At 41.0% G+C, this 12,471-nt stretch overlaps 2 protein-coding genes across 23 annotated transcripts in view; one reads left to right on the plus strand and one right to left on the minus strand.

Moving 5' to 3' along the window:
* kansl1a (KAT8 regulatory NSL complex subunit 1a) overlaps positions 1-3,069 on the plus strand; it is a 37,098-nt gene extending 34,029 nt beyond the window's left edge. For all 5 annotated transcript variants that reach the window (XM_020657381.3, XM_065949698.1, XM_020657382.3 and 2 more), the window contains 3 exons: positions 747-859; positions 952-1,204; positions 1,297-3,069. In XM_020657381.3, the coding sequence (XP_020513037.1) occupies positions 747-859; positions 952-1,204; positions 1,297-1,524 (594 nt within the window). In that variant the 3' untranslated portion in view covers positions 1,525-3,069. The remainder of the gene's footprint in view (positions 1-746; positions 860-951; positions 1,205-1,296) is intronic.
* Positions 3,070-4,338: 1,269 nt separating this feature from the next.
* mapta (microtubule-associated protein tau a) overlaps positions 4,339-12,471 on the minus strand; it is a 36,671-nt gene continuing 28,538 nt past the window's right edge. For 17 of the 18 annotated variants that reach the window (XM_065949711.1, XM_065949700.1, XM_065949705.1 and 14 more), the window contains one exon: positions 4,339-9,087. In XM_065949711.1, coding sequence (XP_065805783.1) covers positions 8,890-9,087 — 198 coding nt within the window. In that variant the 3' untranslated portion in view covers positions 4,339-8,889. Of the gene's footprint in view, positions 9,088-10,753; positions 10,899-12,471 lie in introns of all 18 variants that reach the window. The other variant, XM_065949701.1, reaches the window with a different exon arrangement.

Here is a 12,471-nt window from a genome sequence, read left to right on the forward strand (position 1 = left end):
TTTACACTTACAAGGAATTTGACTTGGTGTATTGGTGCTAAACAATTAACAAGGAAATAAAGCAGAACTAGCAACAACTTAAATAATACAGAATAAGAAGATATTACAATATATAAAATAGAATTTAAAAATATAAAGATAAAAAACACAAAAGATGCAATGTAGGAGCTGTGCAGCGGACTACGAGGGAAAAAAATAATAATATTAACAGTATGTAAATTCAGACAGAGTGCAGTGCCTGCAATAATTTTTTATCTTAAAAACACAAAGATGCCCAACATTGCACGCCTAGGGCTTCTATTTTTGTTGCCATGGTATCAAGCAGGTCTTTATATATATATTTTTTTTTTTTTTTTAAATTTTGGTGTTGTGACAAACCTGGTCTGATCCATGTTTGCACATCAGTCAGTCGTAGATGTGTTTTACAACATAAGTGTAATAATTCACTGTTTAGTTATAATGAGAGATATTAACACATTTACACTGACAGTGAATTAACAGTGACACCTGGTGGTCAAAGGCGATGCAGGTCCAGGTGTCATTAATGGGATAAGTTGCACATGTCTGACAGTCATTCATAGTTCAGCCTACTACATTTGTACCATCATGTTTTAATAACCCCCCTTTGACCTTCATGTGACCTCACACACAAAGACTGGATCCAGAACTAACATAATTCTATAATATAAACATCTGTTGTGGTGTGAAGCGGGTTTCCTGATGGCGTTTTGTTTGTTTGTTTGTAGGTGGAGGACCTGACAGACGCAGCCTTCACTCAGCACCATCAGCCCTACGAGGACCAGGAGCGTTCCCGTTGGACTTGGATGGCTCTGGCTCCCGCTAAGAGGAGGGGCAGCAGGTGAGTCCGGCCCCCCCTCGGGTCTCACTCACACTGTAACACACTCGTCTCTGATCGTAGGTTTTGACTCTGGACTGTGTGTCGTCTCTCAGGTCGTATAAGTCGGTGGACGGGCGGACCACGCCGCTGCTGTGCGGGACAAACCCTCCGACCCCTCAGCCTGCGTCCCCTGACCCGGGTCACTGCCCCATGCTGCACGATTACAGCTACATGCCGTCGCCCATGAGCCCGCCCAGCCCGGACACCACCTCCAACCCCCACACGCCCTGCTCCCGAGACTCCCACCGGCTTCTGTCCAGTGAGGACACTCGCTGCTCCACGCCCGACTTCACCTTTGAGGAGCGGGTACGTACTGGGACGAGGACTGTAGTCTTTAAACTGGTCCCATTATAAAATAAAACCATATTTAACGCGCTGTGTCGTCTTGTGTTCTGCAGACGGTAGCACCGTGGGAGCGCCGCAGCTTCCCCCTGCCAGAGGACCCGGAGCCTGAGCCCGAGCCGGAGAGTGACCACATGAGGCCCAGAATGCGCAGCATCTCAGGTTGCCGAGTGACGGCCTACGGACGGCTGGACTCGGACGACACGGAGCCGCCTTGTGGTGATGAAGACATCGGCGGCGGCGGCAGCCTCGCCCCCAAACACAAGGCCTCCACCCACCGATGAATGACTGACAGGCTGAGGCCCCGCCCCTCGCCCCGCCCCCCCTCCACAGCTCCTCTCTGGCATTAACAAGCAGAACCTCAAAAGCAGAATAAGATATTAAATGGGTTCCTGTTGTTTGATATTCAAACATCAGTCTAATACTTTCACAGTTTTTAGTGAACATTATGGAGATAGAAGCCTTTCCCTACACTTGTTTTTGTCACAGGAAAAAAAAGGATAAATGTAAAAAAAAAAAAAAGTATAAAACAACACGTTACAAAAAATGTTTTCTGTAGTAGGCTAAACAATGTACATGGGGGCTTAGTGGTGTTTCATATGTCGCGTGTACACTTGTAGCGCACTATGTAGCGGACTCCTCAAAATATGGCCAAAGGGTGTTTTTCTATTGACTAGTTTGCTTGTAATTCCCATGTACATTTTTAGTGGAGTGACAAATAACAAAACAAGAAAAAATACCCCCCCCCTCTCCTCCTCCTCCTCCTCCTCCTCCTCATCCAAATAAACAGGTACATTTGAGATGTGGTTCCTTCTTCTCCCTCTAGAGGTCGCCTGAAATCACCAGAGCACTTCTCCAAACTGCCAAGTCTGGTTTTGTTGGTTTTGCTTTTTCTTTGTTTGTTTTTCATTCCTGACATGTTTTATTTGTGTCTCTTCTGTCTGTTCCAGCGTAACACATAATTTTGTGTGTTTGTTTTTTCTTTTTTCTTTTTAAATAGTGAAATCATTCCTTTTCAGTCTCTTTCTGAGAGTGTCCAGCCCCCCCCCCCCCCCGGTGAACTCTCTTTACCCTCGGTTCTGTTTTAAAGAGGGTGACGGCACAGAGAGGACCGGGGGCGACATTTTGAGCACTTGCCCTTCAAAGAAAGCGCTGATGCATGCTGGGAAAACATGCTAATGCTAGTCTTATTATCACAGCAGCACATGGATGGAGTTCCCCTTACTGAATGAACTCGCAGGTTAACAGGATTATAACACAACCTTCTCCTCCCCCCCCTTAGCGTACAGTCTCTGCTGTATTTAAAGGAGTAAAACATGTGGAATAATAAAACAAAATACCCCTCCTCTCGCCCTCTACTCCTCTTCTTCTGGTTCGGCTTGACAAACTGTTCTCGTGCAAACATCACAAATGTAGCAGCTCTCAGCTAGAATCCACCCCGAGCTCAGGTTTTCAACGTAAGGGAATATGTTCTGCTGTTTGATAGTTTCACTCTCAGATTGATCAACATGGATTTTCTTTTTCCCCCCTCCTCTTCCTCCTCCTCCTCCTCCTCATACACAGACTCAAACATCATAACCACACTCTCCGCCCCCTCCCCCCCTCCCCCCCCTTCTTAAGTAACTAATTGCTATGCAAAAAAAATCTATGGTTGTTTTCATTTTACACCTCCTTTTTATGCCACAGCCATTCAATCACTGTTTTTTTTCTTTTGTAGTTAAGATGTCAATGTACCTGTTCGATTGTTGCAGCAGTTAACCTAATCAAAAAGCAGAATTGTTTTTTCTTTTTTGTAAATAGTACCATTAAAACATTTATGTTTAACTTGGCGGAGCTGGTCTGGCCTCGAGTCCTTCAGTGTCCAAACTGTCTCCAATCACTCATCCACTCATCCACCGGGTCACAGCCAGGAGGGCACATTCACACTCTACACACTCCTCCATATCGTTGTGCATCCTGGGAAAGAAACAATTCAGTGCACATGGGAGTGTGTCTGTGTGTGTGTGTGTGTGTGTTTGATGAGGCCTGCAGCAAACATATTTCATTGTTGGGCAATACAAATTAAGAGTGAAACATTGAATCCCTGCTTGTCAGAGTCGTCTTTGATGTCTTCAAAGTGTTTTTAACTGGTCATTAAACAGACTCATATTAATCTTGATGAGTTTTTATGTCCTACAAGATCAAACGAGACCATCAGCAATGACTGACTGTTTTTCATGAAGTGATTTTTAATGTGGGAAACAGCTGGGGGAGTCACTGCTCAATGCCTGAAATATATATTGCATATTACAGGGGCGGCTGTGGTTCAGTTGGTAGAGTCGGTCGTCTCAACTGGAAGGTCGGGGGTTCGATCCCCAGCTCCTGTATCTACATGTCTGATATGTCTTTAGGCAAGTCACCCTGAATTGCTTCGTCTGCTGTGTGTGAATGGGATTAGTTACTTCTGATGGTCACTTTACATATCAGCCTCTACCATCAGTGTGTGAATATGTAGGTGTGAAAGAGAGTCAGAAGACTAGAAAATAAATAAAGCTCAAGTCCATTCACCATTTATCCTCCTTTACAACCAGTTTAAATAATTCTCAGAGCTCCTCAAAACATGTTTGTGAAGTTTCTTGTTCTAAATCCACTCTGATCCTGTATTTGATCATGTCTATAAACCCCTCTATTTCAGCCCTGCTCAGAACAGACTGTTTCTGTGTCTGTACCTTTAAATATGTAAATGAGCTGTTTCTGACCACGCCCCCTCTCTGGAAGGGCTTGGGTGTCTCGGTGCTTTCTCGCTCCATGTCCTATTGTTTACGGTGAGAAGGCAGACTCAGAGGGCAGAACAAACACCTAGCTGTGGGAGTGTCACCCACCTGGGGGAGGGGCTACTGCCCTTTGTGATGTCATGAAGGGAAACATTTTCTGAAAAGTGGAGCAGGTAAAAGACGGAGAGGATGGACTTTTCTCATCATTGGGGGGTTTGTAGACAGACTAGAGACACATTAGAGTTAGAGAAACATGGAGAAGAGGATTTAGCAGAATATGTGACCTTTAAAGATGAAGTAATGTTAGCTTGTTTTGGAAATCTAATCACGACAAAAACAAAACGGTGACTTCATAGCATTTATTTTCAAATACACATATACAGCAACAAGTATCATCATAAACCAGTTATTGATAAAATGCACAATAACGAGAACAATCACATTTCCACAACTGTACAGCGTCAGAAAGAACCCAAACAAAAGAACAAAACAAAAGAACAAAAAAAAAGGTGATGAGTTTTGTTACTGCAGAGACTTTCCCGGACACAAACGTTACCGCACACCTTCATCGCCTCTTCTGCAGTGGGATCGACTCCCAGACCCTCACACACACACACACACACACACACACACACACATCTCCATCCTGCACACTGAGATGACTGTGCTCTGTCTGAAAAGAATAAGGAAGCATGCAGATAATGTTGCAAGCACGCACTTAAATCCTGTCTGATCGTTAACTTAAAGTATTTGTGATTTATAAAGATTTTATTTTGACACACAGCCGGGAGCAGATTTGGTATATCCCTCAGGATCCAGAGAGCATACACTAACAGGATATACAAAAAGAAAGGGAGGCAACAAGCAGACGAGCTGGCTCTTACATGAGGTGCATGCAAGAAGGTCTTCCACTATATATTCATGGGAGTATTAGTGATGAATATTTATCAACATGAGGACATGTTAGAGCCCCTTCATGCTTTTATTTTTCTAACTTATTGAAAACTTTTTGAATCTGCAGCTTGTTGCATTCATATCGTTGATCAAACACAAGATTCTTTGCGATAAAGTCTGCAGGAACTCCCTCAAACTCTCCTGTTCTGTGGCGTTTCAATAAAAACACATTAAATGGACAAAAGTATGCGGACGACTCGGCAAACTTACTGAACATTTGAGCACCTCTGTTCAGGGATTTTTTCACGATAGCCACTTTTTATTCCAATTAAGGAAACAAGCCTTCAGCACTCATTATAAAAGCTGCCACTAGGGGGAGCAACTTAAAAATCCTGAGTTTTGAAAACTGTTCTCTAAACTATGAATTGACAATTATACACAAGTTTTTTTAATTAGCCTTTCTTGCTACTTAACTTTTGAACACTTCTGTTCTGTTGTATGCTAGGCCCTTTTGTTCCAATTAACGAAACCAGCATTCAGCACTCATTATAAAAGCCACCACTAGGGGGAGCAGGGTCATAGTTTTTTTCCATCTTTAAGGAGGAATCCCTTCTTTTTTTCCCTCTAATTTTCCATCTGTGTACAGGTGTTTTTAAAAGTGATTTTTCTTCTCAATCTTAAACAAATCAAGACAAATTGTGGTTCATTGGTTCGAGTTTTAAACGTATTTAAGTATAGAAAATTGTGATTTTTGTGATCACAGAAGACAGGACACAGGAAAGGACAGCATTAAAACAACAACATATCTCAGACCTGCTCAAATTTAAACGTTTTCCTCACTTCATGGCAATTTTTTTTTTTTAAATCTTCCCTGGCTTCTGAAAATAACTAAATTAAAAGATGAACCCAGGAGAGTCACTAAGACGACATGCATCCCTGTATTTTGTTCTCTCCACTTGTATACGATAACGAGTCATTTCAGTCGTTTTGAAGCTTGTTTCTCGTGATAACGGGATCGTTTTGTGGCGATCTTGAAAACAAAACAATATTCTGGTGAAACCTGTTTCTATGGTTTTTTGTGCTTTTGTAACTCTGGTGATAAGAGATGAAGAAGTCGAGATCCCAGGAAAACAACCGGAAATGACTCGTTATCACAGGAAGACAAAGAGAGCGAAATGCTTGGATGCATGTCCGCTTCGGGCTTCCGTAGGAACGAGCCAAAAAAGTTTAGGAACCTCTGTTTAAGTTTTGTGTGTTTCCTGTTTTTAATTTGCCTGAGCGCACAGAATCCCAGTTTGGTGTTGAAGAAGAAGAGCAGCATGGTTTTGGATTAACTGGTTTCATTGATGCGACTTCAGGTGTCCACATACTTTTGCCCATTTGTTCATGTTGCTGTTTTTCTGAGACCTGAAGATGAAATCTAGCAGCTGACGTGGGTACAGGTGTCATGTGTCTAACTGATGATGAGCTCATCGCTGTACAGTTTCTCTTCTTCATCTTGTCGCGTCCCAAAATCCCTCATCTCAACTTGGCCTTATCAACCCATCCATCCATCCATCCATCAACAACCTTCATCCATCCTTCATCCATCCCTCTCTTTCTCCAGACAGTCGTTCTCTTTCTGGTCAATGAATTTTAAAATACTACTTTTTCTTTTTTCTTTTCTTTTTTAAAGTGAGACTATGTAACTATGTTTGAGTGAAGTAAACACACACTCTTTGTCTTTAGGATTAATTCTAGAATAAGTGTAATGCAGCCTTTGTGTAGTTATATACTCAGAAGTTTCTCTGCTGCAGCCTCACTTCATCTGGTGCATTACTAGCAACTGTTAGTGTCTGCTAGCTAGCATGATGTTAGGTCAATCAAACATTTCTGGGACGTCTTTACACTTGGCTAAACGCTAAGTTGTAGCTTTTGCCTGAAATCAGACGGAACTATCAACTTTTCAGTTTGTTTCTATCTTCAGTTTGACTTCACTGAGCCAATCACGAGCGCAATGAATCCACCTGAAACTGTCGTCGGGTTGAAGTAAACATTGATGCATATCCATGCTAACATTTAGCCTCTGTTTTAAGGGAGTGGAGCAAATAAAAAACAAACTAAGCCTCCGAGAAGACATGCTAGCTTTATAAAGAAAAAAAATGTCATATCAGTGGCAGCTGTCATTATTCCTCCTTCTCTGTTCTGACACACAGTTAAACAACAAGGTTACGCTCAGTGTGAAAAGTTGTTCATGGCTTTGAGGTATGTGTTTGTCCTGATAGGTGGCTGAGTAAGACGTGTTACACAATCAGAAGAGAAATTTAGATAAACCTCGATGTGTTAAAAAGTGTTTCAAACACCACAAAGTCGCTTTAAATGGAGCGTAACCACAGAAGAAGAAGAACTGTTTTGGTCTCGACTGTGGCGCTTTTTTGGCTCGTATGCAATCATCATGGCCGTCATTAAATCTGATCTGAGGAATATTTGAACAGCTTTTCTTTAAAAGGTTTGAAACGGTTTAAGACCTCTGAAGTATGTTTTTTTTTTTTTGTTGTGTCAGAGATTTAATTTTGATTTATTTCATTATGTTTCATCGTGGCTGAACACACCCTGCATTCATGTGGCGTCCGACACATCGGAAGAACGAGTTTCCGGGTTGGAAAATGCACATGAACTCCTACTCAAGTCGGAACAACAACTCCAAAAACTCAAAAACTTGAACCATCCAGAGGAGCACATGACTGCAGCAACACACCTAGCAATGACAACTGCATTTGTCCTGCCCCTGGCACTGATTGGCTAATGGTTACTCCCTCCAGCACTCATTGGTTAACCTCTAAAAGGACAAAACAGTTTTTGCCGGAAAATACCCGACTAATCAGTGAACCATGTGGAGTTGGCTTAGTTAGCTTAGCATATAGCATCATCTAAGAGGCCTATATTTAGCAGAAGTTACGTAGTCTCGCTTTAAGAATAGTTGTTTAAGAATTGCCTTAAACGTTATTCTGGCTACGTTTAATATGCAGGTTAAACACTGTAATCAGTGATGAGCTTCCTTGTCATAATTTGGCCATAAAAGTTAAACTTGAAAGGTTAGTTGTCTTCCTCATATGTCAAAGCTGAAGCGCATTTACAAATAGAGCAGTAACAAAAAATCAAATCAAAATAACACTGACAGTAGCAGGCACAATACAAATGTTTCTTCATATCAAATACATGTCATATATCCACAGAGTACGATTATAAAACTGTGCCCAACACAAACCAAAGTTTCTACTCTAGCCGTTCTGTATTTTTTTTTTTTTTTTTTTTAAATCCAGGTTGCACCCGGGTCACCTACAGAGGTGCCGCACATGTCGGGACTACACAAAGCAAAGACAGCAGCGAGGTCTGTAAGCATTTTTTTTTCCTGCCTTTACGAAAAAAACAAAAAACAAATTGCTACTTTTCTTGAAACAGTCTTCCCCTCACTGTACCCTGTCACTGTTCCTTCTTCAGCGTTTGCACAAACTGGCACCTAACAGTCTGCTTTCCCTCCGTTTGACAAGTTCTAGCTTTAATTAAAAATAAAGAAAACTAAACAGAAGTGGACACCCATCGAAGGGGACATTTAAAACTTCCTAAAGGGTTCACAGTCGATGTTGACAGGAAACCGGGTGTTTGGATGATCCACCAGGATATGCATGAAGAGAATTAGTCAGATTCACAGGGAGAACTTGGCTCTGCTGGGGTGCTTTGACTCTTAAAGGGAAACTTACAAAAGGTAGAAGAGCAAATAAAGACCACAGAGAGAAATTCAATACATGTTGGCCTAAATGTTAATCTGTTTTTTTTCTTTTAAGAACAGTTAGTGAAGGATAAACAGTGATGGGTAGCTAAAAAAGTCCTGTGAACATAATGAGGAAGGCATCACAACTCCTCTAACGTGGACGTGTGGTGGAGGTGGAGTAGGAGGTGGAGGTGGAGGGAGAGGTTGGAGAAGGGGAGTAGGAGGAGGAGGAAGAGGAGGAGGAGGTGCATTCACAAGCCTTGTTTGGCCAGGGAGGCGGACACCTGGTCGGCCAACGTGGAGAGCTGCGGGGAGTCGGCCATGTTGATGCTGCCGGAGGAGGATACGTTGCTGAGCTGGTGGGGGGAGTCTTCCAAAGAGACGATCTCAGCGCCGTGGTCAGTGCGGGCCTTGGCTGTCTCACGGAAGCTCAGTTTGTGGCTCTCAATCTGCAGGAACATCACAGAAAAAGTCATTCCCACATGCTGGGTGGAATAAATGTCTAAAGAGATGCAGGGCGCCCTCTGCTGGCCGACTGAATGCCTAACACAAGTCCTGAGTGATAATGAAACAACTGCTTCTAAATCTCAGATTAATATAAAAGAATGTCAGAAATTTCACTATGTCACAATTTCATAGAGCCCAGAGTGATATTTTCTGCTTCTTTTGACAAGGAGCACAAAATCCGAACACGTGAGGAGCTTCAACCAGCAAATGTTTGACCTAATGTGATGATTTGCACATTCTGTCAAACATTATTGCATGTTCTTCCCCAAAGAGATGGAAAGGCCATTTTTAAGGGTGGCTAATATCAAGTTACTACAATAAGTCTTTAAAGGTTTGGCCAATTCTTTCAAATGTTTGAAACTTTATTTAGAATGATTAAAAAACAAACATTTTCATTTGTGAATGTTGGCTACCTCATTCCTCCAACAGCATGCAGCTGACTAAGTAATCACCACAAATAAACAAAATAATATTTAAAAAATATACATTTTATATATATCTATAAATATACTTATATATAAATAAAATTAGGGAAGATGATGTAAAAGATCCAAAGTTCCCCTAATTGACCTGAAGACCTCGTATATTCAATCTACCATGCTCAGATTATTATTATTAAGAATTAATAATTGGGAATCGTTAAACAATTACAGATGATCAAAATTAATTAGTTTTAATCTTTGCTTGATCAACATATAATTTATTCAATGAACCTTCATGTTTCTTCTGTGAGAACAAACAGTGTAGTCAAAATGTTAAAATGTATTTATTTTAAATTCTGGATAACAAACAAAGGAGTAAGGCTTTTAACTTTGTGGTGAAAATATTTTTAGATAAAAAAACGGTAATATTCATCTAACAGATACATAAAATCTGGTTTATATAATAATATATAAATATATATTATTATATCAAATATAATATAATTATATTTATATTTATTATATTATTATATTAAATATGTAAGAGCTGTAATGCAAAATACGAGCAGTTGTGTTACTGTTTCCATTGAGGCAGCTGTGCCTAAAATGCCTCTGCCCAGTTCACTGTAACACCTGTGCAGCCTTTTTTGTTGGACAGGTGAATTCAGGTAGACTATCCTCTGCTTCTTTCTTTTTTTGCACCAGGGCAGGCAGTGAGACAGAATGCACATTTTTCCACTAGCCATGCGTACCCACTGAAAGTGGCCAATTTGTCTACAGATGTGCCGCCCACATCCACTGGTCACTTCTCAATTTGTATTTAGGTAACTTTTCAACCTTACCCAGCACTCCACAAGCTTTAATTTCTCTTTCTCTAACAGCATATCACTGATTACTTTGAATGCATAATATGGACATAATGAGAGAGAGTTGATAGGCTCAGTTGGCATTGCTAGACATCCTGGAGGACAGCATAAAGAATACCTGCGTATACCCTGCACCACCCTATTGTTCTCGCCTATACAAACAATCCAGCCCCCTGTAGTTCCCCCATTCCTGTTCTCTGGACTACGAGTTGAAACCCATGAAAAACTTCTACATTTATGGATGAAAACTGTCATTATCAGTAACAAACTAAACATCTGTGCAGCTGTTTAACACCCTTATCAGGCTCGTGAGTACTTACAGGAGTCCTCAATCTTTATGAGGGGGTTCGTCAGGATGGGTGTGATGGGTGCTGAAGGGACAGTCTGAGGTGACTGAGGGGGGGTGACAGCAGGGGAGGGGATGGAGAGGCTGTCTGAGGTACTCCCCTCTGCTCCCTTCTCCTTCTACAGAGGAGCCCCCCGACAAGGGAAATGACAAGGCATGCAACAAAAATACACGTGATGGTGTCAACAGAAATCAAAATGCAACACAACATATGAGAAAAAATGGAATGGCAAAACAACAGAAGAAAAATCAATCATGAGAAACACAAAAATAACTGGATGGAGAAAATGGAAACAATAGAGGGAGAGAAGCACTAATGCTTTACTCTAGAGGAAAGGTTGAGCGATACTAATCATGAAATATTAGCTCTAAAAGATTCTTTTTTGTGTGAATCTCAGCAGATATATCATTAATGGTGATTTATGTGCTGTATTGTGGGTAAAGGAAATGTGTGACAGCGCTTTGTTTTGAAATGATCCAGCGCATGAATCTCTAACTGCTAATCAAAAATAAAAAATACAGCTGCCAGAAAGCTTCCATTTAGGAGTGAACACAAATATGCTCTCTGAAGTCAGGGAATCATTCTGAGCCACTACCCATCTGTAAAAAACAGCTGTTGTTTTTTCTGAATACAGTCTAGCTAATGAAAAAGTGTCACAGATACAATTAATGTTTAGAATAATAATTAGTGCAACCAAATCAAAGCATAGATGACGTTGTTGGTGGTGGAATAAATTAAAGCCCTTATTCTCGCCCACAGTCTTTCTAAATTGCACATAAGCCCACATCAGGGTTGCTTTCAAATACCCATAGTTCCTTACCAATAACTGGTTGCATTTTGGATTGCATGCTATTTGACTATTCTCTGTGAAGTGTCACATGGAGGGAAATGCTTCTCGGGAAAGGTCAGCATGGAGCGTTTTGGATCTCTTAGGAGACCAATTTTTTCACACTTTTAAAATTTTAGGTCACCATTGCAACCTATGTTAATACAAAGGGAGTCAAAAGTCAAAATGACAGAGTAGTGTTTGTGCAATTGTATGAGTATTGCATGAAGAGCAACTCTTTTTAGCACTACAGCTCCAGTTAGTACTTTATTTGGAACAATAGGAAAAATGTTTTTACCAAGTAGTTGCCTGGCAGGCGACATCAAGGGCAAAGAAATATCTGCAAACCACTTGTTGCTGCATATGAAGCTTATTTTGTGTACATGTCTTGATCTCCAGCTCTCTTATCTCATCAGGCTTTTTACAGTTTTGCAGTCAGAGGAATCAGATAAGGGAGAATTGAATATCAAGATGTTTATTTTAACTTTCAGAGGGATTGTTACACCTCTAAAGATATCAGTGGAATACTGTAGTTGTTTAGGACATTTGTGTTAAGATGACCCGGGTGTTGCTGTTAGGGAGGTGTTAAGTTTTCTGAGTTGCTGACAGTGTTTCACCCACTAAAACCGTCATGAGCAAAAAACAAGAAGAACAGCTCTATGGATAAACTGCTGCTCATGCTGAGTTCAGGTACTGTGAGTCTGCAGGTCTTCATAATGACTGAAAACCTAATCTTTTTAGAAAGTAGAACAGGTGCTCGAGCTGTGTTACATTAAGCAGCAGAAATATGAAAAGGTGACAACATGAAAACAGACAGAATTAAGAAGCAGTGAGGCGTTTTTTAACATAAAGTTTGATTGTGATA

The sequence above is a fragment of the Labrus bergylta genome, chromosome 21, assembly GCF_963930695.1.
Source record: "Labrus bergylta chromosome 21, fLabBer1.1, whole genome shotgun sequence".
Classification (NCBI taxonomy): domain Eukaryota; kingdom Metazoa; phylum Chordata; class Actinopteri; order Labriformes; family Labridae; genus Labrus; species Labrus bergylta.